Source organism: Antechinus flavipes, chromosome 2 (genome assembly GCF_016432865.1).
Source record: "Antechinus flavipes isolate AdamAnt ecotype Samford, QLD, Australia chromosome 2, AdamAnt_v2, whole genome shotgun sequence".
NCBI classification, from domain to species: Eukaryota; Metazoa; Chordata; class Mammalia; order Dasyuromorphia; family Dasyuridae; genus Antechinus; species Antechinus flavipes.
In genome coordinates this window covers 553,122,096-553,146,496 of record NC_067399.1, presented here as the reverse complement: position 1 = coordinate 553,146,496, position 24,401 = coordinate 553,122,096, and the positions used below count along the sequence as shown (strand labels likewise).

Sequence of the window (24,401 nt, the reverse complement as noted above, 5' to 3'; positions counted from 1 at the left end):
GAACCAAAAAAGAGAAATTCAGAGCTTTTAGAAAGGCATGGAAAGTAAGAAAACTTGCATGGCAGTTAATTCAAATATTCTAGCCATGATTTGAGGGATCATTCCTTCCCCACCTCTCTCTGCTCTATTTGGAAGTTTAGCCACCTTCATTCATTTGGTTTTGGGTTTATCCCTCATCAGGGGAGATAACATTATCACTGTTCATTATACATTTGAACACTCTTCAAAATCTTTAGGGGACAGACAGCCTGGAGATTCTGTTTCATTTTACTGACAGCCTATTGCAAACATAATAATGTGAAGCCTCGAGAAAGAATCAGTTCATCAACATCATTACACACATTTAGCACCACAGGATTTAGAGCTCAACAAAATCTTAGTAATCGGCAGTTGACAAATAAGAAAACCAAGATCCAGACATTTTAAAAGACTTGCCTAAGATCAGATAAGTAATAAGAGTCAGAAAAGAAGGCTAATTCGTTAGCTTTCAAAGCCACTTGTCTCTACACCAAACTACCTTCTTTCTTGAGCCCCTAAAGAATTAACTGGCAACTACTGCAACTTTATGCCCAAGAATATCACCACCATTATTTTTAGAATTTATTAAATTTAGGACATAGTTGTTTTATGCAGAATATTTGAAAAAAAAAATCTAGACTTTATTTAAGGGACTGAAATCCTGATTCAAGTCACCTTTGTATGGTAGAAAGAAGATACATGATCAGTCATAATGAATTAAGCAAATCAGATCCTATCTGGATTACCTAGTTTAATTTTGAATATTAACTTTTAAGATGGAAATTGACAAGTTAGAATTTATCTTATATTAAAGAAGGTCAATTGGTACCTTGTAGCCAATAATAAGAGAACTAGGGAGAAGTAACTAGGTGATGTATTTTGATTCAATATAAGGAAGAACTTGAAAGTTGTCTGAAAATGGAATGGTTGGCTTCATGAGGTAGTAAGTTCTTTCATTACTTGAAATATTCTGTTAGAAGCTGGAAAATCATTTTGTTGGGTATATGTTGTTGAGGAAACTCATGTTTCAGGTGAGGATTGGATCAGATGATCTTTGAGGTAACTTTCAACTCTAGGTTCAGAGATATAAAATTTACTCACAGCTAAAAGCCTTTGTGGCTGAGGCTTAAAAAACACTTGGAATCAGTGTTTTAATGGAAAGGGACTTTGACCAGAAATATCTTTATGAAGGGTTGGTATTTTGGAAAGCAGAAACTTTAAAAAAGAGCAGTAATAAGATGAATTCAACTTCTCTCCCCTTCTCTTCTCACACATGGGACCATGTTTACTACACAATAATGGTTGTGCTGGCATGGAGTGTAAAGGGATAGATTTAAAAAATAGTCAAATTACTTACAGAAAAAACTCCCTGATGAATTTAAATGTTCCATTCTACTAAACATTTCTTACCCTTTTCTTCTAGAAGATCATTGTGAAATGAATTCCATGCACATTTTAATAGTTTAATGAATGATGTCCAAAAAAAGCCTTATTCTCCAAATGAAGCATTTCCCATCTCCCTTTTTCCCATTTAGAGGAATACTAACATGCTAGAGAGACATTTTCATATGTTCTTCATTTGTTAACAAAGTTTGCTAGCATGCAGATGCTGAAAGTATTGTGTTTGAGTCTGCAGTTATTAAATATCTTTTCCAGTGTGTGAAATGGGAATCTCATCTTTTAAATTACTAACCAGTTCTGTACAGATCTCTAGAGGTAGATAAGATGAGCTGAGGTTGAACCTCTTAGGGCATAATCAGTAGTTTTCAGACCTTCAAAATTTATTCTCAGTGACCAAACACCAACGGCAGTACAAAATGACTTTTTCTTCTGCTCCACAGACCAAATCTACTCACCCAGTCGTGGGGATGTGATGGTGTTGACATTGATCTTCTCATTACAGACTTCTTGGTGACACTGTCTGTAGGCTGCTGGCTTAGAGAGGATGGGACACTCGTTGCCATGGCGTCCAGTAACTTTGTGCATACATTGCACTACCCGAGACTGTAGACCTTTTCCGCATGTGGAGGAGCACTGCCAGAGATAGAGACGACCCAGTGAGATTTAACATTGTACATTGGGGCCAAGAACAGTAATGTCCGCTAGGTTTTTCTCCTGCAATTCATGTCAAGGTGTATGAGATAACTAGAGACTAAGGTTGGATAGTTAGTACCCGGGTGTATTTGCACAACACTGACCCAACATGAATGGGGTCAATTTTTAGGCAAATTTTCTTTAATAAGGATTTTTTCCCCTTAAGAATAACCCAATCAAACCACTTCCTCTTTACTCTGTATTAAGTAATGGAGATTTCCTGACAGCATATATAATGTATAATGTTCTGTGCTTGTGCTCTCCTACTTCTAGGCTAGGAGAAGGAGATAGGTTTAATGATCTGTGACTTCTCAGTTATTCAGTTAGATTTCTTTTTACTAATCTTTGCATTTACATTGTTGGAGTCGTCATGTATTTTGTTCTTTTGGTTCTTTCTCTCTTGACATCAATTTTCCCACATTTGTTTTTCTTATTTGCTCTTTTTTTACAGAACAATAAATTTGTTATATTTATAGATCATAGGATCAGAGATTCAAGCCCTAAGAGACTCAGATGTCTCTAGTCTATTCTCTTCCTTTTACAGAAGAGGACAATGAGACTCAGACAGATGAGGTAACTTGCTTAAGGTTATAGAGAAAGGGTCAGAATAAGGATTTGAACCCAGATGTCAAACTCAACATTATTTCCATTATGGTTTTTTTTGGGAAAATTAAGTGATGCTCAGCCTATAGTCAGGAAGATCTGAATTCAAATTCAGTCTGAGATACTTACTAGTTGTATGAACCCAGGAAAGTCACTTAACCTAATTTGCCTCAGTTTCCTCATCTGTAAAATGAACTGGAGAAAGAAATGGCAAACAACTTCAATATCTTTGCCAACAAAATTTCAAGAGGTCAAAAGTTTCAGATTCAACTGAAATGGCTTATCAAGATTTTTTCCCAGACAGTCTTTAATTGTCTGATACTTGTGCTGCTTAGAGTTTTTACTGTCACAAAAAATCCTGCTCTGAATACTTTTGTATTCATTAGATCTTTTTGCTGTCTTTTATTTCTTTTTTGTATATACCTAGTAGTGATATTGCTAGGTCTAAGGTAATAGATATTTAGGTATTTATGTAATTACATCTTCAAATGTAGAATGGTTGGACCATCTCATAGTCCCATTAATGTACATTAATGTCCTTTTCTCATAGTTCTTCTAACACTGATGATTCCCATATTTTGTCATCTTTGCCAATTTGAATGATGTAGAGAAAAACCTCAGAGTTGTTTTAATTTGCATTTCTTTTATAATATGAAGCATGTATTTATTTGCCAGCGGTAGTTTGTAATTCTTCTTTTGAAATTAAAAAAAAAATATCACTGGGGAATGGTCCTTGGTGTGTTATACATTTATTTCAATTACTTGCTTATTTTGGGTAAGACAGTGATTTTTAATGCACATTTTTGATGTTTTCTCTGTTTTCTCTTAACTTTGTCTATAGAATTTTATTTATACAAAACCTTTTAAATTTTATCTAGTAAAATTTTTTTTTATCTTTTATGATTTTCTGTATCCCTTGTTTGAGTAGGAATTCTTCCACTATTATATCTGTGCAAAGTACCTGCTTTTGCTCAACTAACAAAAACATTTTAATGCTATAAATTTTTATATTCAGGTAATATTTGTAAGTTGAGTTTAGTATGGCATATGGTATAAGATGTTGGTCTATATTTAATTTCAGCCAAACTGTTTTCTAGTTCTTCTCACAGTTCTTTTTTTAGAAAGGGAAGCCTTCCCCCAGTAATAAGTAATATATGTTCTAGGATTTTGCAAGTGTTATGGATGATATCTATTGTTTGGTTTATCTACATTTTTGTTTTTAACAAATATTGAATATTTTTTGGCTATTGGATTACACTAGAATAATTTTTGACTATTGGATTTCACTAGAATTAGACGTCTAGTAATCATGTATTCCCATACTTTTCTTCCCTTCATTATTTTCCTTGAGATTCTAGATACAATTTATGTTATTCTTTTGTCTAAAAAGTCTTAGGCAGTTTGAGTGGTGTTGAGATAAAGGTATTGTCCTTTTTTTGATTGTATTTTAAGCCAAACAGTAACTACATTTAAGTCTTCCTTTCTTTCTGTAAAGATTTCTTGTTGTTCAGTTGCATCTAACTCTTCATGATCCTGTGGACCATATTATGTGGTCCTTGGATTTTTTGTTGTGTTTTGTTTGTTTGTTTGTTTTAACAAGAATACTGAAGATGTTTGCTTTTTTCTGTTTCAGTAAAGACAAACACAAGTTAAATGACTTGCCCATGATCACACAGATAGAATGTGTCTAAGGCTCAATTTGACCTCAGATCTTCCTGAATCCAGGTCTGACACTCTCTTCACTGAGTCACCTAACTGCCTCTTTTTTATATAGCTTTTTATTTACAAGATATATGCATGGGTAATTTTTCAGCACTGACAATTGCAAAACCTTTTGTTCCAATTTTTCCCCTCCTTCCCCCCAGGTATGGCTGGTGGACCAAAAGAAGTTAAATATACTAAAGTATATGTAAAATACAATATATGTATACATATCCAAATAGTTTATTTTGCTGCACAAGAAGAATCGGACTTTGAAATAATGTACAATTAACCTGTGAAAGAAATAAAAAATGCAAGCAGATACAAATAGAGGGATTGGGAATGCTATGTAATGGTTCACATTCATTTCCCAGAGTTCTTTTGCTGGGTGTAGCTGGTTCTATTCATTATTGAACAATTGGAACTGATTTGGTTCATCTCATTGTTGAAGAGAACCACGTCCATCAGAAATGATCATCATATAGTATTGTTGTTGAGGTATATAATGATCTCCTGGTCCTGCTCTTTTCATCAGCGTCAGTTCATGTAAGTCTCTCCAGGCCTTTCTGAAATCCTCTTGCTGGTCATTTCTTACAGAACAACAATATTCCATAATATTCATATACCACAATTTATTCAACCATTCTCCAATTGATGGGCATCCACTCAGTTTCCAGTTTCTGGCCACTACAAACAGGGCTGCCACAAACATTCTTGCACATACAGGTTTCTTTCCCTTCTTTAAGATTTCTTGGGGATATAAGCGCAGTAATATCAGTGCTGAGTCAAAGGGTTTGCACAGTTTGATAACTTTATGAGCCTGGTTCCAAATTGCTCTCCAGAATGGCTGGATGTGTTCACAATTCCACCAATGATGTATCAGTGTCTCAGTTTTCCCACATCCCCTTCAACATTCAGCATTATTTTTCCTGTCATCCTAGCCTATCTCCTTCCTCCTAGTCTAGAAGTAGGAGAGCACACCTCATAGTGGTATCTCAGAGCTGTCTTAATTTGCATTTCTCTGATTAATAATGACTTGGAACATCTTTTCATATGGCTAGAAATAGTTTCAATTTCGTTGTCTGAAAACTGTTCATATCCTTTGACCATTTATCAATTGGAGAATGGCCACCTAACTGCCTCTTAATGATTTTATTGTTGTATTTATAGGAATCTTGTGTATGAATTGGTAGGTTAATGATCAGAAATATTTTCAATTTCATTTATTTCAATGGAATTTTTATTACTATATACTTTCTAGTTTTAAGATTGTATTGAAATGTTGATTTTTATGAATTTATTTTGTATTTAACTACTTTATGGATTATCTGACATTTTTTAAGCATAACATCTTGACAATTGCATGCAAAGAACAATTCCATCTCCTGTTTTATTTTATATCTTATTTATGTCATAGCTATGGATAGCATTTCTAGAACACTATGAAGTAATGGGAAGGAAATATACTAGCTTTACCTTGTTTAACCTGGAAAAATTTCTAGTGTGCTTCCATTGTAAACAATGTTATATCTTAATTTTAATTATGTTTTTGACTATATTAAAGAAGTATCCTTGTATAGTTATGCTATTTATTTTAAAAAGTGTTTTATTTCTAAACAGAGAAACTATATTTTCTCTAAGGCTTTTTTCTGCCTCTATTAAAATAATCATACTGTTTTTGTTAATTTTGTTGTTTGTATGATTAATGTATTTTAATGTTCAATGTTCTTTGTATTCCTAGTATGAATCTGTCATAGTAATTTTTTTTTTAAGTGAATAGAGCAATGGCCTTGGATTCAGGAAGACTTGAATTAAAATCCAACTGCAGAACCTACAGATGTTATAACCCTGAACAAGTCATGCAGTGTTCTGCACTTCAATTTCTTCATCTTAAATATGAGGATAATAATTGCCTATGTCACATGGTAGTTATAAGGATCAAGTTAAATAGTAAATATAAAGCACTCTGCAAACCTTAAAGTGCTATAAATGTTAGCCATTTTATTGAAAATGTCACCATCAATACTCTTCATCAGGAATGGTGTAAAAGTTCTTTTTTCAGCATTATCTCTTCCTGGTTTGGGATTAGAGATATATTTGTCTCATAAAGTATGGTTGAGTGTCTTCTTTATATTTTGAGAATAATATTTGTAGCATGTGTTTTGATTATTCTTTGAGCTTTTGATAGAATTCAAAATCCAACTAGTCTTGGTGTTTTTTTTTTCCTTCAGATCTTTATTATTTTGTTAATTTTGACATTTTATGTCCTTATAAATATTTAGTCATTATAAAATTAAACATTAAAATTGCATCATCTTTTTGGGGGGCTGTTTTTAATAACTTAGATAGTATGTCATTTATTTTTTTCATTGATCACATAGCCTTTAAATATATTTTTTTCAACTGTCTCTTGAAATTCCTCAATTTTAACTGATGTTTTTCAAATATTATGATGTTAATTCTTGCTTTTATTGTCATGTGAAGCAATGTAGATTTTAATTCCCTAATTATAAAATTTAATCTATTCACATTCATATTTAGAATTAAAGATGTGTAATCTTCTAATAACTATATTTACATATGTGTACATTTCCCTAAATCTCTGCTATTTATTTGGCTTACGTTAGTCTGAAATCATTCTATTTCCCTCTCTTTCTTTTTTTTTTCCCAGCTACACTGGTTCATTTCTAAGCTACTTGGGTTTACTTGTATTATTATGCTTTCTCTTCTCTTTCCTTCCCCATTCCCAGCTTAAGTAACCTAATACTTTTTGCCTCATTTTGCTCTTTTACACTCTCATCATCCATTCTCCTGTTTCACTGACATTAATTATTCATGCCCCTTTCTGAGAAATTTCAAGAAGATTTCAAATGAAAAATTTTGTTATTTTTGTCTTCAAAGTTGTCTTTTAAAAATCTTTTCCTTCTGTTCCATAGGATTCATAGATACAGAACTAGAAGAAATTGCAGAGGCCATTATGTCTAATCCTTCATTTTACAAATGAAGGAAATGAAGTTGTGAGAGTCATACAAATAATAAGTGTCTGAGGCAGGATTTGAACTCAAGTATTCCTGAATCCAGGCCCAGTGATCTCCACTATGTCACCTAGCTGTCTTAGTTTCTTTTAATTCAATTTAATCAAAGAAATATTTATTAAACTTGTGCAAGGTTAATAGAGTACATTTAAGGCATAAGGCACAGCTAGAGCAAATACATGGTACCTGGAAAAGGGAAATTCATTCAACAAATGTAAAGCATAGTTCAGAGCACTGTATGCTAAGAATATAATGACAAAAAACCCCTATCTTTGCTCTCAAGAAATTTCAGGAAATTGTGAACGGTTCAGTATAGTAGGATAATGGATCATATGAAGGAGGGGAGGGGAGGAGTGTGAATCTGGAAAGGTAGATTGGAGCCAGATGATGAAGGCATCGAATGCTAGGGTTAAGAAGTTTATATTTCAAAGATTCTTTCTGGAGACAGAGCCAAGATGTGGGAGTAAAGGCAAGAACTTACCCAACCTCACCCCCAAACCACTCCCAATTCCTTTAAAAATGACTCTAAACAAATTTTAGAGCATCAGAACACCCCAAAGGATGGCAACATTTTCCAGCCAAAAAGAATTGAGAAGGTCAGCAAGAAAGTCTGTGATAGGAGGGTGGGAGTCCAGTATCCCCAGCTCCACCTCTGAATCAGCAGTAGTACTGGTGGCTCCCAGACCGCTCAGCCTGGAGACACCATAGAGAACTCAGAAAGTAATTTAAAAAGAGGCAAGAAAAAGCTTTTACAATGTAGAAGAAAAAGGGGAACAGAGGGAGAGAAAGTGAACCTTACTCTCATCAGACTTGGCTCAAAGAAGAAATAACATATATACTCAATAGGGATCTATATTTATATCTTATCCTGCAGGAAAACAGAAGTGGGGGAAGGAGTGGTCAGTTCCAAAACACTTTTGAGGAGGGACAGGGTGAAAGAAGAGAATAAAAGGGGGGGAATAGTAATTATAAAAATAATTTTAAAGCAAGTTTATCTAATGAAGTCTCATTTGAGAAATAAGAAATTTGAGAAATTTCTCAAACGGGGGGAACTGAGTCAAGTTTATATATAAAAAATGAGCCTTGCCCCAGTTGATAAATGATGATATGATCTGGACCCAAAGGGCTATAAATTCATGCATATCCTTTGACCTAACAACACCATTACTTGGCATGAATACCAAGGAAAATGACCTATGTTTACAAAAAGTATCCACAGTAGCTCTCTTCTCAGGGCAAAAAATTTAATTGAAGGGATGCCCACAATTGGGGAATGACTCAATAAGTATGTGTGTTTATGATGGAATATTATTACTCTATAGGAAATGATGAGAAGGATCATCTTTAGGAAGAAAAAAAAAGTCATGGTAAATTTTTGAGTATATGAATGACATGGTCAGAGCAGCATATTAGTAGATTTACATGGAAAATGGTATATAGAGTAGATGGGAATGGGTAAAAGACCCATGGCAAGGAGGCAAATTAGGAGGCTATCAAAATAATCCAGGTGAAACATAATGAAATTCTGAATTTAGGCAGTGGTAGTGGGAAAAGAAGGTAGTGGTGGAATGAATATGAGAGACTATAGAAATAAATCAAAGATTCCAGAAAGATAACCATATACAAACTCAGGCCACTAACTACTATAAATAACTGGGTGGTCATCTTTAAACAACAATTGAAGAACAAAATGGTTCTTCAAACAGTTTTTCTTTTTTATAGCCTAATGAGCTAAAGCAGATGATATCATAGTAAAAAATATTTATCTTGGAACTAATAGAAGTGAAAGGGCAATTTGAATTAGTGAAAAATTTAAAATCCAGAATTTTGATTTTTATTTCTTTTAAGTAATTCAGAAAGAACACTGTTGAGTAGAGGACTGCATTAGGAATCAGGAGACCTGGATTCTAGTACCAGGTGTGCTGCTAATGTTGTAATTTTGGGTAAATTAATAAATCTCTCTAGAAGTCAGTTTCTTCACTTAAAAAACAAGGGTGCTACATTAGATAATCTTTAAGGTCTCTGGCAGTTCTTAGACTTTGATTTATAAGTTTATGCAGCCACATAATTTTGCCAACACATGTTTTAGCCTTCTGCTTTAAAGAATATTTAAAAGTGATCTATAATTGGTCTTTCAGTTGTTTGAATGTGCATGGGTGATTCGAAATATTTGAAACCATTTTATTCTTCTAAGAAACAAACATTTCTTATCTTGTTCTTGCCATTAACTTGATCTTTTTAATAGATATTGTTTTCTAAATCAAGGCTACTTTCAGTTCAGTTCATGCCCAATCCTGATGATTCTAACTTGCAAACTAGTAGAATTAGCCTCTATGAGATTTTGTCATTTTCTTCTTTCCTTTACTCCTTTTCATATATTTCATATTGATGAATACATGAGGTATCCAAGTACTTCTACTCTAATTGAGTTCTATAAGCTCTTCTACCTTTTTCCTTTTCCTCCAGAGACTTATTGCAAATGCCTCTCATTATGTTTGTCTTTCCTGGCTGGGTAAGCCAGATCTGTGTAAAGATTTTCTTTGCCTGTTGTGCCCTTGGAGTTCTCAACAAGATTTGTGATTTACAGTGTCTGGTGTGTACTCTGCAAAATTTTAATAAAACAAATGCCCTGAATAGAGCAGTGTCACAGCTGGAATTAATAAAGGAGTATTGTACTAAAAATAAGGAAATGATGGGTTGAGAGATTTTGGCAGGATTCCTACCTGCATAGAGGCTACAAATATATACTCTGACATATATGTAGAGATAAAGGTGCTGCTGTAAGAAATAATGTCACTTGTCCTACTCCCCTTTTTGTCTGCCAACATTTGGGGCCAATATTGAGGATTACATAGTTGCATCCTTTCATCAATATAATATCCAATATTGATTGCACAGTCATAGACCAATAAAGTTCCCAAAGAGTCACATTTCAAAATGGTGGCAATGATTATGTAGCAAGTACCTTCAAAGTACTTTATAGTTTCAGGTGATCATAGTATCTCAGGATTAAAAGCAATCTCAGAGATTTCTTACCTGACCAAAAATTTATTCCATAATATACTTGACAAATATCCTCCTATTTCCTGCTTGAACACCTCTAGAAAGACAGCCTCATGATCTTCACTCATGCAGCATCACTAACAACTATTTTAAAAATAGAGAAACTATTGAATAAGGATTTAAGGGTGATTTTCTCAAGATTTTTCACCAAATTAAGGGTGAAGAATGATCATGGGACATATTCCCTTGGGATTTTAAAGATAGAGACACTTGTGAGAATTTTTTGGGTATATCTATTAGTAGAAAAAGTATTTTGATCCTACAAAGACTCTTGCCATTGTCTCTGTTCTGTACTCCTCTACGCACTTCTTAAGCAGGCTTATTAAAATGCTGATTACCTTTACTAAAGTAAATCCAGCAAAACAACTCATTTTATTTGCTTTGGCAGTGATTTGGGGAACTACTAAAATCTTAATCAATTTGCTTCTCGAAGACTCAACTTTTTAAAGTCTGTAGTGTTGGCACAAACACTAAAAGAATAGGTAAATAATGTCCTAGAAAACTTTTCTTTGGATTGTAGATCTTTTGACATAATATGGGTCATTGAAATATAAGATGTGTTGCTTGAAGAACAATCTTCATGTTATATCAAGAGGACGGATGTTGAATCCCATTATTATGAGTACAGGGGAACTTATTTTCTCTTCTTGTGAATTTCTTTTCAATTTCTTTCTTTCTTTCTTTTTTTTTTTTCTCCTGAGGCAGCTGGGGTTGAGTTGCCCAGGGTCACACAGCTAGGAAGAGTTAAGTTTCTGAGACCAGATTTTAACTCAGGTCCTCCTGACTTCAGGGCTGGTGTTCTATCCATTGTGCCACCTAGCTGCCCCATCTTTTCAATTTTTAAATATGTGCACAAAACTCCCTTTTATTCTTGTTTGATCTGCATTCTTCTTATTATGATCTGCATTGTTAGAGGGAATATCCTTCACTGATGACATTACAGATCCAGTTGAGTTTTTATTTTTCTATAAACTTGGTCTTCCAGTTATGCTTAGTGGACATTCATAGAGTTTTGTTTCTAATATTGATTGGTACAGAAGTTTAATATGCTCCATTTTCCTAATCTATATTGAGTCCCCCATTTTAGGCATCCCGGGAGGTCTCTGTTTCTGAAACTCATCATATTGGTGCTGGACTTAGTGTAGACACCCATTTAGCTTTAGTTTTGTTTATTGTGGCTCAGAACTTTGGAACTCAAGAAATCCCCAACTTCTTTCTCCCCCGTCTCAGTAGTCTAGCATTTAAATATTTTCTTAATATTTTAACATAGAGAACATCAAATTGCAGTGTTGGTTATGAATGTATTTCCAACATCTAAAGTGTATTTTGCAAATTCTAATGAGGTAAAACTTCATTAAAGAAAGTTTGTTTGATATGTCAACAATAATTCTTAATATACTAGAGGAAATCCATGTCAAAATACTTGACATAGCTTCAGACCATGTCTTTTGAAAACAAAGAAAACTTATAAACTGATAAGATCCTGCCTTTACCTACAGGAGAGAATATGTTTAGTTTTATTATTCATGCATCATTGCAAGAACATGAGAAGATTTTGATTTTCTTGCCCAGGTGTGCTGTTTCTCTGAAATTCAGGACACAGGAAAGCCCTAGGGTGGATTTTTAATTAAAGCCTATGTGAAAACACAGATTCTCTACTGGAATAGAAAATTACCAATGGATAACATGAAATGTAGAATTCAATGTGTCCCTTAAAACAAATTTCCCTGTTTCAAAGTTCCTGGTCTTGTATAATGTGATAAGAGGGATGAATGATGTCTTTCAGGAATTATAGAAGAATGCTTTTTGGTGGGTAGGACAGGGAAGAAGATTGGAAATAGGTGTGTGTGGTTTTTTTTTTTTTTTCATCTTTGCTACTTTGACTTCAGGTCACTAATTACATAAAAAATATGATCAGAAAGCTACGAGTTTTAGAAGTCTGATGTGACAGTTTTGCTTCAAGATTAGCAGTCTAGTGATAAAGCATTTGGATCTAACATGGAAGTAATCAATAGTGACCTGTTGTTTTGGTTGGTTTATGTTCCATGTGAATACTTTCTGCATTGAGTTCTTGCTACAAGTTTTTTGTTTTTTATTTTGCTAAATTCTAACTGAAGTCCTCCATTGTAGCTCTTCAGGACAACTCTACTTTGTGGATTGCTTGAGTGTCTTGGAACTTTCTAGGATATGTTTGTATATTCTTAACTTACTTTAATTCTTTGTATATACAAAACCAACGTATCTTATTGGGGAAAATGTAGTTAACTAGTTATTTTGGCTAAATAATATCTAGCTACTCTTTTTATCATTTGCCTTTCACTTTGTGGGTTGGTTCAAAAAAGGCCAAAATCATGGCACATATAGATATGAAGGAACTCTCCAATAGTTTTCAAATCATGTATTTTATGTAGGCCAAACTCCTTGTGAATGCAATGACAAATATTATTTCTAATCAGTGTAAGGTGTGAGATAGTGATGAAAAGCATTAGAGAATGGGAGCTAAGCAAAACAGAACTTTCCTTAAAATTGTGAGCTCCTTGAGGGCAGAGACTACAGTTTGCCTCTTTTTTGTATCAACAATGCTTAATACAGTGTCTGGCACTTAATAAATATCTATTGCCTGGTTAAAGATAACTTATCTGGATTTTACTTTAATGATTTTCTTTGCTGTCCCACACATGGTACAAAAACTCAGAAATGCCCACACAGCCTAGAGCATTTATACTGGGAGTAAGACAGAATCCATATATTCATAATAAAGATTGCTCTCTCACACTTGGCCCTGCTGAACAAATGTAGTTCCCAATGGGATTGAAGTTGTGTATGTGTGTGGGGTTTGTATGAATGATACTTTGATTTTAAAACCGAAGACTGGCTAATCTGAGCATTTTGGTACTAGCAATGATTTGGGGATTTACAAAGTCTTTTATCTCTGTAAGATTCAATTGCTTTTTGAATCATTAATAGGGAAGAATGAGACTTCTGATGGGATCTAATTAGCCTACACCATCATTGTTAAATTCTTTTCCAGGTTTCCAAAGTCCAAGAAAACAGACTTATAAACACATATCTAGTCTTGTTTCAAGCCAGTTTTTATCCACAGGCATATTTTCAAATGAATTTTACAAAAATGTAATGTGTCTCCATCAGCCTCATTTTACTGAGAGTAAAATGGAAATATCAAAAAATTATAGAAACTGGTCATGCATGTATTAGTCTCAATATCTCAAATACACAAACTCTTTTTTTTTCTTTTCAAACACTTACAACTGTATTTTAAAAATAAATATTTCATGAATTGAACAAGTCAAAGATTGAATTTTTAACATACTTTGTTGGAAAATGGTAACCCGTCTAGGAGTATCGCTTATCTAAGAAATAAGAGGATTTATGAAATTGTAGTTTTTACTGCAGGGATACCTGGAGAAAGCAAAATCACTAAAAGCAAAAAGTTCAGAATGAAAAAGGAGATATAAATCTTCTTTTGTATTTGCTGTTAAGACAATTTAACAAAATATTTGTCATAAAGACATGGCAAAATCAAAAAGGGACAGTTTCAGGGGAAACTGGAAAGACCTCTATGAACTGATATAGAGTGTGTTAGAAAATCCAAATACTATATTATAGTGAAAACCAGCTTTGAAAGGCTTTAGAACTCTTATCAGTTCAATGAGAGTTCATAATTCCAAAGGAACCATTGTTGTCAAGGAGGTGATGGACTCAAAAGGCAGAATGAGGAATACATTTTTGGTTATGATCAATGAGAAGGTTTGCTTTGCTTGAATATGTATATTGCAGTTTAGTTTTGTGTTTTTATTTTACTTTATTTTCTTGGTGGTTGTTCATTTGGCTTAGGGGAATGGATAGGAGAGAAAATATTTGCTTATTAATTGAAAAAAAATTAAAAATAAATAACAGAGAGGTTATGGCAGGAAAAGCTTGGCTTAGGAAGATTAAAAAAGACACTTGTTCATTTTGCCTTACCACTGGGCAAGACTGTCACTCACATGTCAATAATAATCTGATACAGGTACTAAAAAAATCTATATGCTATACATAGCTACCCTAAGGTATAAATAATTTCTAGGCCCATAAAATCACTAGGATCCTGATGAGAAAGTGAGAAATCCTGTTTATTTCTGAATGATAAGCCTCTGTATCCTCTTTATCTCAAAAACCCCTTGATATCATCCCATAGACTCTGACAATGACCTGGTCCTTCTTCTTACCAAGGTTAGTTCCTCTACATTTGCCCTAGATCACACTTTTCTGTGTTCTTCAGCAGACTCCAACTTTAATTATATTTTCCTTCCTTCTCATTCTTTCCCCAACTCCACTTTATTGTCTACCCACAAAAGATAATGGAAACGCACTAACTTCTGGCTTCGTCACTAATTTGCTTGGTGAATATTGGACAAATCAATTAATCGCAATATGCCTCAGTCTCCTCAGCTGTAAAATGATGTTCTTAAGGACTCTTCCAGCCTTAAACTCATGATTTCAAGCTCATCACTGTAGCTTAAAATCTATTAAAATGGACCTTAAAATGCGAAAGAGGCTAGAAAATGCAACAACTTTAGGCCTTATCCAATGAGATTCTATTTCATCTTAAATATATGAATATATATGTGTGTATATGCGTATATATGTGTGTGTGTGTGTATATAAAATTTTGTGTAGTTATTTCATTTGTATCCAACTGTTTGTGATCCCATTTGGGATTTTCTTGGCAAGGATCTTGACATGTTTTGTTATTTCCTTCTCCAGCTCGTCATATAAAAGAGGAGCTGAGGCAATCAGGATACAGTGACTTGCCCAGGATGATACAGCTAATAAATGTCTGAGGCCAAATTTGAACTCAGGAAAATAAGTCTTCCTTCCTTTGTATCTGGCATTCCATCTGCATTACCATTCAGCTGCTCATAAACTAGAAATAGAGTAGCAAAAAAAAAGAATGAAAAGAGGAATCACTAAGGCATTTGTTAAAATTCAAAGAGAGAACCAAATGAAGGCCAGAAAGAAATATAAATAAGATAGTTATGAAAGTTATAAGCTGAATTTTTTTTAAAAGCAAGCTGTAGGAAATATACCTAAAGTTTCATGTACAATCTTCTTTTTCTATTATCTTATGTGTATACAAATGTTCTTTTTATTTGGTGTTTTTGAGTTTAGAATAAAAATATGCTCTGAGACAGTTGGCAGCATCACAGAAATAGAAGATATAAGATTAAAACTACCTAAAGAAACTGAACAGTTATTTCCTCTCTTATCATTTGAAAATAAAGAACAAATTAATTCAGTAGCTTATGGGATTTTCTGACATAAAACCTAGCACTGAAATAAGAAATAATAGTCCCCCAAGGGATCATGACTGCCCTGAAGATTATGAATCCTAAAGAATGGAAGATATGGAGAACAACAGAAAAGTAAAAGATAACAAATGAAAGCAAATAGATTAAATTGGGTGTATGATGCTTTGGATCATATGATTATGGCATCAATATTCTCAGTTTTGTTCCCTGCCAGGGTCATGGGGTTATCAAGTCATCAAGTCATCACACCTATTGGAACTGCTGCCTGATGGAAATTCTACCTGGTAATGATATTTCCCAAACTTGGACGAACTTTAAATGTAACTAAATAGAAAGGATTTGGAATCATTACTTCAGAAGTTAAATTGTTGGGTTATTTGGAAGCAAAGGGGGCTCCTTTGGACACTAGGAGTATTGTCTTTCAATATCAATAATTAGCCAAGATTTGTGTGCAAATGAAGAATTCATTGACTCAATATTATCATCTCACTTAAAGTAACGACCTTAATCAGGAATACCATCTATCACAGAATCTACTACTCAGTTATTAAAACTACAGGTGAAAAAAGTCTGTAATCATTTTAAGAGTGAAAATTATTGGATGAAATGAAGTGATGCTATGCAGAAAGTATATTGATATTGGCTGACAATACTCAATTATGTCTTGTGGGTTTGACATAAAATAACAATTCAGTTCAGAACTAGAGCATTCCAACATTTGGCCAACCTAGTGGTGGAAACAGTTCCAGCCAAACCCCTGAAAAGGAATTATTTGTGGGTGGAGGAGGAGGTGAAGAGAGAACTTCTGACCACCTCCCATGCCCAACAAACCCCTTGAGAATAACATAATCTCATGAACTTTGAAAGATTGGATGATTTTGGACTTCCCGTGGATGTCCTAAACGATGTCCTTGGAGTTGTGGTTCCCTTGGGAGCCAAAGAAAGGCAGCTTTAGGAAAAAGTTTAAGGAAAACTATATTAGGGTCCCTCCCACAAAAGGGAAAATTCCAGGACCTGTGAATTACATTTTTTGCCACAAGGGCTGTATATAAGTTTGATACCATTTTCTCCTGTACTCTGTGTGTATTTGTGGAAGTACACACCTCTTTTGGAGGTAGGGTTGTTTTGTATCAACTGTTTGTATTATATTAATTTAATAAATGCCATTTCTCAAAGCTAATGATCTGGCTAGCTAATTGATATCAATTGATAATCAAATGAGGAGCACACTGATTGATGCTTTCAAACTTAATTCTATCACCTCACCTAATTCTATCACAAGAGAATTAACCTGCCACTCTTTGTGGTTTTAACCTACCAATGTGAATGTGGATTGGGAGAGTGAGTTTCAGAGCCTGTAATATATTTGAATTTTACAATAACTGGACAGCAAAAATAATCAGGGAAATACAAAAGAAGGGATACGTACTAAGTTAAGTGCTTGGGCACATAACAGATCTCTTAAATTTTAGAAGTCATCAATTTCTAATTTTTATTATAAGATGCAGATTCACTGTTATTGGTATGTCTCTCAGCATAGAAGGCTCTTAATAAATGCCATTTGAATGAGTAATAATAACACAAATGACATTTGCATACTTTACATTTACTGGTGGTTATTTTTTAAATACATCATTACAATCTATAATGAAATACTCCAGCAAAGCATTTTCTAGTACGAGGCTGTTTCTGGGATTCTGATAGTCACTAAGAGATATATGAGTGAGATGATCAGCTGCTTTGCTTTCCCAATTATTATGTAAGCTCCTCGAAGGCAAGGGCTTTATTGCCTTTCTTTGTATTCCTAGTACTTAGCACAGAATCTGGACACAGCATATGCTTAATCAATGCTTATAGATTTGATTAAAGTCTTTTAATGTTCAGGGATCCATAGCTTTTTAAAAAGGAAATGGTGGTAGTCTATTGATGCAAGAAATTTAATTGATGTGGCTGCTATTAATTTATAACTACTTATATTCCACATATGTATTTGCTTTGAGTAGAATCAGGCTTTTTATTTCATCTATCTATCTATAGATGTTAATATATGCATATATATACACATAAAACTTATATATAATATATTTAACATTTATGTATATACATACAAATCGAATTCATTTATAACTACTGCTTATTCTATTACATTATCAATACACCTGACAATTCAGATTTGTTTGTTTTTTTTTTTTTTTGCAACAATCTTTGTGTAATCTTGATTTTGACATTCTTTTCATTTTTTCAATGCTCTTCTCTCTTGTCCACGTGGGAACTTAGGGTAACCTTTGGTCCTCATGACTGCTGACCTGGCTGTAGGAGGTTGTAGTAGCAGAGGATGTTGGCCAGACATGATGACACTATGATTTCTTTCCATGTCTACTACCACCAAAGCAGAGGAAGCTAAAGTCAGACTTGGGCTTATGTCATTAGCTGGCCATCAACTTTTCTCATTTACATATATTTGACGTATTCCACAACTATGTATGTATTCTATGGTGAGCAAGCTCCTTATTGGTCAACTTAGAATCCTATTGGGAAATATTCAGCATTGAACAAGTATAACAGGTAAATTGGCTTTTCTTTTTTATGCCCAATTAGTACATGCTGTTCTATTAAAATTCATACTTGGAAAATAGTAAGATTCTAAAAGACGTTATTTCACCCATTAGGTTTGTTTTGGCCATATCTCTGGGAAGTGCAGTCATGTAATGACCATTTCTTTAAAAAATTCTATGATATAAATTCTTGGCTCTAAATAAATATATACATACTTCATGTGGGCGTCTCCTAATGCATTTTCTTACATCAGTATCACCAGCTTTAGAAACATTTTGCTAGCTAAGGAAAGATAATCACAAATTATATTTTACTAATTAAACTCTGAATGGGTGATGAAAATGCCTATTTTAACTATATTGCAATCAGTAACAATGATAATTTTAGCCGAGTTTGGCAAAGTCATATTATGGGTCCGTGTCAGGTTGGTTGGGAGTATGTGGTGAGATCCTTGGGTACAAGGAAGCCATTTCACTTTTGTTTATAGATTGGTCCCACTCGACTGATAAGGTTCAACAAATTTGGATAACAATATTCCTGATAAATGTTAGTCTTTTCTGCCATTACAAAATCAACAGTGTAAAAGGTTATATAGTATGAATTTTCAGTCATTTTTTTTCAGTCCTGTCTGACTATTTGTGACTCTTTTTGTTTTGTTTTCTTGGGGGGGGGGATTCTGAAGTGATTTACTATTTTCTTCTCTAGCTCATTTTACAGATGAGGAAACTGAGATGAACATGGTTAAAGGATGTTCCCAGGGTCATATAACCAGTTTGATTTAGAGTGATAATAATACTTGTATTTTCATATACAGCTCTACCAGCTGATATTTTGTTTGCCACTGAAATAGACAATTCTGATTCCATCAGCTGGAAATTATTTCTCCTTCATTTTAGCTTATTACACTGACATGTGGTATAATGGGGGAAAAAAAACAAAAAAACACTGGTTTGTATTTAGAGGATTTGGATTTTAGTTTTGGCTCTGCTACTAAATGACTGTGGAGCCATATTGGGAAAACTTTTTTTCCCCCATTTTGAGTCTCAGTTTTCTCATTTTGTAAATGAGGGATTTAAGACATCATCTCTAAGGCTCCTTCCAGTTATAATTTCTGTTATGTGATCTATTTATTCTATTCTAATTTGTATATCTTCCCCTTTCCCTATTAGAATATAAATCTTGTGAGGGGGCAAAAGTTATTATTCATTAAACTTTTTTATAGATGAGCAAAATGCAGCTTAGAGAATTGTCTGAAGTTGTACAAGGAGCAAGTAGTAGGATCAGGACCAGAGCCATTTTCTTCTAGGTAGCTCAGTGTTTCTTTTATGCCACTTTGCCTGTTACATGGTAAGAATGTCTGTTGTTTATAAAATATATTTTTCTTGAGAGAGACCTAAGAATGAAGTTTTTATTCTCAAGTAATATGTAAAATCTTAACTATTATAAATATTAAAATTAAAATTATTTTTGTAATTACATGCTAAATTTGATTTAAATCATAAATAGGTTTTAACTAAAAATTTTTTTGTTCATATTTATTTTCCAATGAGTTAGGATTATTTTGCTCAGAATTATGGCTGCAATAATCAATGAATGAATTGCTATAGATATGAATTTTGTTTAATTAGTGCAGTGTTAAATAAAAGCTACATTTTAATAAGGATGAACAAAACAAGCAGAAAAATGGAAATCTTTTTATGTTGAATGAAATTTAAATAAAAGATGTCAATGTGCTTTGGGCATTTAGATTTTGACAAGGGCTGAAATAAAAATAATTAAATAGGCCTAATCTTGTGAAATTATGAACACAGTTACTAAACTGAGCAATCTTAAGAAATTCAGAAAAGATTTTATCTTAACTGAGACAACCCCCTTTTTTTTTTTTCTTACTGCATTCTTTTCAACACACAAAGCACTTTTTACCCTCCCTTTCTTGTAACAAAGGATGGTACTGTTGGCATGCTGGCAGCAACTAAACAAATCCATTCTCATTCTGTGACTTCTGATTTTGGTAAAACTAACCACTACACTGGGCTGTTCTTATAGCCTGTGCATGCTTTCCTCCAGATTTTTTGCTACGAATTAATGTCATTTCTGATAACAAAGATGATGAAATACCTTCTTTCCCACAGAGGCTTAGGACTGTTCTGTCTTGGAAGGAGAAAGGGTTATATCTCTCCTGTTTTCTAATAGCATTTCTTCCCTCCTCATAACTCTACTCTCATCATCACAACTTCAATTACTCCCTTCCCTCTCTCCATTTTCTTGGCATTGACCTATAGTGTTCTAAGCAGCGAATAGGTTTGATTCATGTCCTACAGATTTCCTTACATGTCTAACTCAGCCAATTTTCACACACATTTATTAGCCTCTTGTGATGGCTTAGAAATTTAAGCCCACCTCTGTATATATCATGGCTTTCAGCCGGTATTGTACATGGGATAGCCAAATTGGCATTCTCAAATATCCAGCTTCATGTTTTGGGTTGTATTAAGTTTCCTTTCTAATTCACATAAAGCAGTGAAATTCTTCTAGGGCGACTCACATGATGTTGTTAGACAGAGCTCTGTGGGAGAGGCAGGAACGCACTATAGCCGTGGTAGGGTCAAGAGCAGGTGCTAAGTTTGGAAAGAAATGCATTTTACTGGGTTGATGGAATTGCTTCATGGAATTAGGGACCCATTAAATAAGCTGAGTTCTTGACCTCCAATTCCCTCATGTGGCTGGAGAGGGATTGGATTGCAAACACAGTTTCTGTTACCTTAGACCAGTCCCCTGTTTTCCATTCATAGCAGCCTGTGTAATCTTCACATTCTTCCTCTGCTTTTGGCCTTGTGGTTCGATCGCATTTCCCTTGAGAGTTGGTGCACGTCACTGTTCTCCTTTGTGTTCCTATTCCGCAGTCAGCAGAACACTGCAAAATACCATTTGGATATCACCATTACCACCCAAGTTCTCTCTGCAATAACCTGGTACAGTCAACTCTCAGTTGTTCAAGGATAGACTGTAAAATATATTTATATATTATATATAAAAATACATATTTATTATAAGGGATATATTTTATAGTCTATACATTATCCTTTCTCTTTAGCATTTATTTCCTGATTTACTCAGCTCAGAAATTTTACTAGAAAAAAATGAAAACAGATTCAATTCAAACTATTCAGTTGTGATGCTTGATACCCTGGAGAAAAGCCCTATTTTTTTTTTAATTTTTATTTAATAATTACTTTATATTGACAGAATCCATGCCAGGGTAATTTGAAAAAAGCCCTATTGAAAGAAGAGGTTATATCTAATGAGTGAGAAAAGGTTTGTTTATAAATTAGCTGAATCTTTATTTTTTCCCCTTTCCATGAAGACTTAAGCTGAGGAGACATGCAGAATCTGAATATTTGAGAATTTAAGATAATTCTAAATCTCCTTTACTCTTTGTTTTTCAAATTTGCAACTCTTTGTTGTTAGTAATGGGCAGAAAAAATGATTGATTTGAACTCTTCTTTCTTTTATTTCTTGGTATAAGAATTAACAATGAAATGGCTCAGGCAGGCACCAGGTACTAGAAAGAAACACAGCATATAAATTAGTCCAGAATCCTAGAGATATATTGTCTTAGGACTGAAAGGAATTGCTAGGAATCATCTAATCTATTTTTATACCCACTTTGTAGGACTTCATTAATTTTATCTTATGTAATTACCATGTTTAAAGGTAATCAATATGTCAGATAAATAAGAAACATTAGGAGAGCTATAGGCACTAGTTAATTATTATTTCACTTATCAATTTAGCTAAGTTGGGATCTATCCTATTAAAGCAGAATTGAGATCAGAAAAATTAAACTATTTCTCTGATGAAACTGAAGTGATTAAGTGATGCTTGAAATAATACTAGGTTGTAGAATCTTAGAATTGGAAGAAACCTTCCAAAACTCAAATGAAATCTTTTTGGTAGATGGCTATCCAACGTCTATTTGAATACTGATAGTAAAGAATTCATCAATTAGTAAGGCAGCCTCATTACATTGGTGAATAATTGTGCTGAAGTTCTTTATATTGAATAAATCTGACCCACTGTCACCTCTAATCAGTGATTATAGTTTTACTCTCTAGAGTAGTATGTGAAAGCCCTCATCCATATGAAAGATCTTTATGCTTCTACTAAGTTTTTCTCTTTTCTGGGTAAAAAGTTCCCTATTTCCTTAACTGTTCCTCACTTATTTTTTCAGCAGATATTTTTCTGCATGCTTTTACATCTCTCATATGATCTGATTTTTCAGATTTATAACTATCCCCTCTACTTTGAAAACTGCAATTTTATATTTGGAAGACTACTTGTCTATATTCTCTTGATAAGTTTCCTAATCATGTTACCTCAGCAAAGACACAGTACTTTAGGAATTCTAAGCTAGAATCCCTTGAGAAAATATACCATTTTAGAGAATACCAACAGCTCAGCACCAGATATATTTTTTCGGTCCCAGATGATTTCTAAAGAGTTGATAGAAGCCGAAGAGAGGTCACATGACTCAGTGTTATAAAACTATTTTCAATAAGATGGAATCCAGCATAAAGTGGGCTCATCTTGGACTTTTTATAAATTAGTCATTGAAATAACAAAATTATCACTGCTGGGTGGTGGTTTTAACATGAATCCCAAAGACAGCATTACAATGAAGTTCCAGGATAAACTTTTTCTCTTTAATATATTGTTCACTCATGGTTTATAGGGGTGTTTCTTAACAAAGAGATGAAGTTGGAGTGAAATTTGAATGAACCATAAATTATCAGGTTATGAGATTTAACACTTCTCGTGTCAAGTTCTAGACAGAAAATAGCAAAAGAAAAACTGACAGAGTAATACTGAATAAAAAGTGAAGATATGCTATGATGTCTTTGAGCCTGCTGTCAGAAAGCACTCCATTACAGTGGGGGTGGGGAGAGACAAGAATGATACTAGGATGAGATATGATATATTAGTTGGACAAGACTCTGCTTGCTTGTTTAACTACCTTAAAAATAGTACCCAGACAGTTCTGACCTGGTAACCTTGTTAAGAACATGACTGACAAGTGTTTATGAGTTGGCAAGCAAACAGAGATGCTTTTAAATACCTAACAGGAAACATGGTCTAGCAAAACTGGGAAGATTTCCATTTGATTTGCTGTGTGTTGATGATTATGGTGACCTCCTTAAGGAAGTCATGCCTCTGTAATTGAGAGAAACATATAACTCCTGGATATGATGGACCAGATTCCCTTCATGGGTCACAAGGCTAGATTCTTTTATGTAGGCTTTTATAACATATCTTAGCAAATCTCAGAGCATTTGGGTGGAATTTTATACTTTCATACTACCCAAAATTCTATCAGGTAACGCGAAAGATTTTTATGTGCTATATTAGTTCAGGATGGAACTAACACTGAATTTTCTTACATTTTTCTATTCTTGATCAACTTACTCAAAAGTATTGGGAACTCTAATATTAATTTCCCTGAACTATGTTGAAAAACATCTATATAGGGGGTGGGGTCAAAATGATGGATTAGAAACAGGAATTCAGCTGAATTCTCCCATATACCTCTCCAAACAACTTTAAGTTACCTCCTCAAATAATATTGGGGAGTATAATGCCAGCAAGAGCCCTTGGAGATGGATGCAGCAGCAGCGTTGAGATTTTCCAGCCCACAAATGGTAAGGGCTACAGACAACTAGTCAGAAAGAGTCACTGGGTTCAGGACCCTTTTCTTTGGCGTATGGATCTAGTGCTTGTGTCTGCTCACAGGGGAACAGGGAGCCAGATTTCATTTCTAACAAAAAAACCAGCACCTATAGGACCTACAAGATCAAGAGCAGTGCTAGCATCTGTGACTAAGAGGAGCAAGATCCCTACATGGGTAAAGGTCCAGAGCACAGACCAGGGGAGCAATGAACACACCTCTTTGTAGATCATACTGCCTTGGAAGCACAGAAAACTTATAGACCCCTGAAATAGTTCTGAAAATAACTGAATGAAA

General features: G+C 34.0%; 1 protein-coding gene across 1 annotated transcript in view; it reads right to left on the bottom strand.

The window, feature by feature from the left end:
• The window catches only part of ADAMTS17 (ADAM metallopeptidase with thrombospondin type 1 motif 17), a 507,844-nt gene that overhangs the window by 4,560 nt on the left and 478,883 nt on the right, over positions 1-24,401 (bottom strand). The window contains exons 20-21 of the mRNA XM_051980996.1: positions 21,144-21,296; positions 1,875-2,052 (exon numbers count right to left, since the gene is read on the bottom strand). Of these exons, the coding sequence (XP_051836956.1) occupies positions 1,875-2,052; positions 21,144-21,296 (331 nt within the window). The remainder of the gene's footprint in view (positions 1-1,874; positions 2,053-21,143; positions 21,297-24,401) is intronic.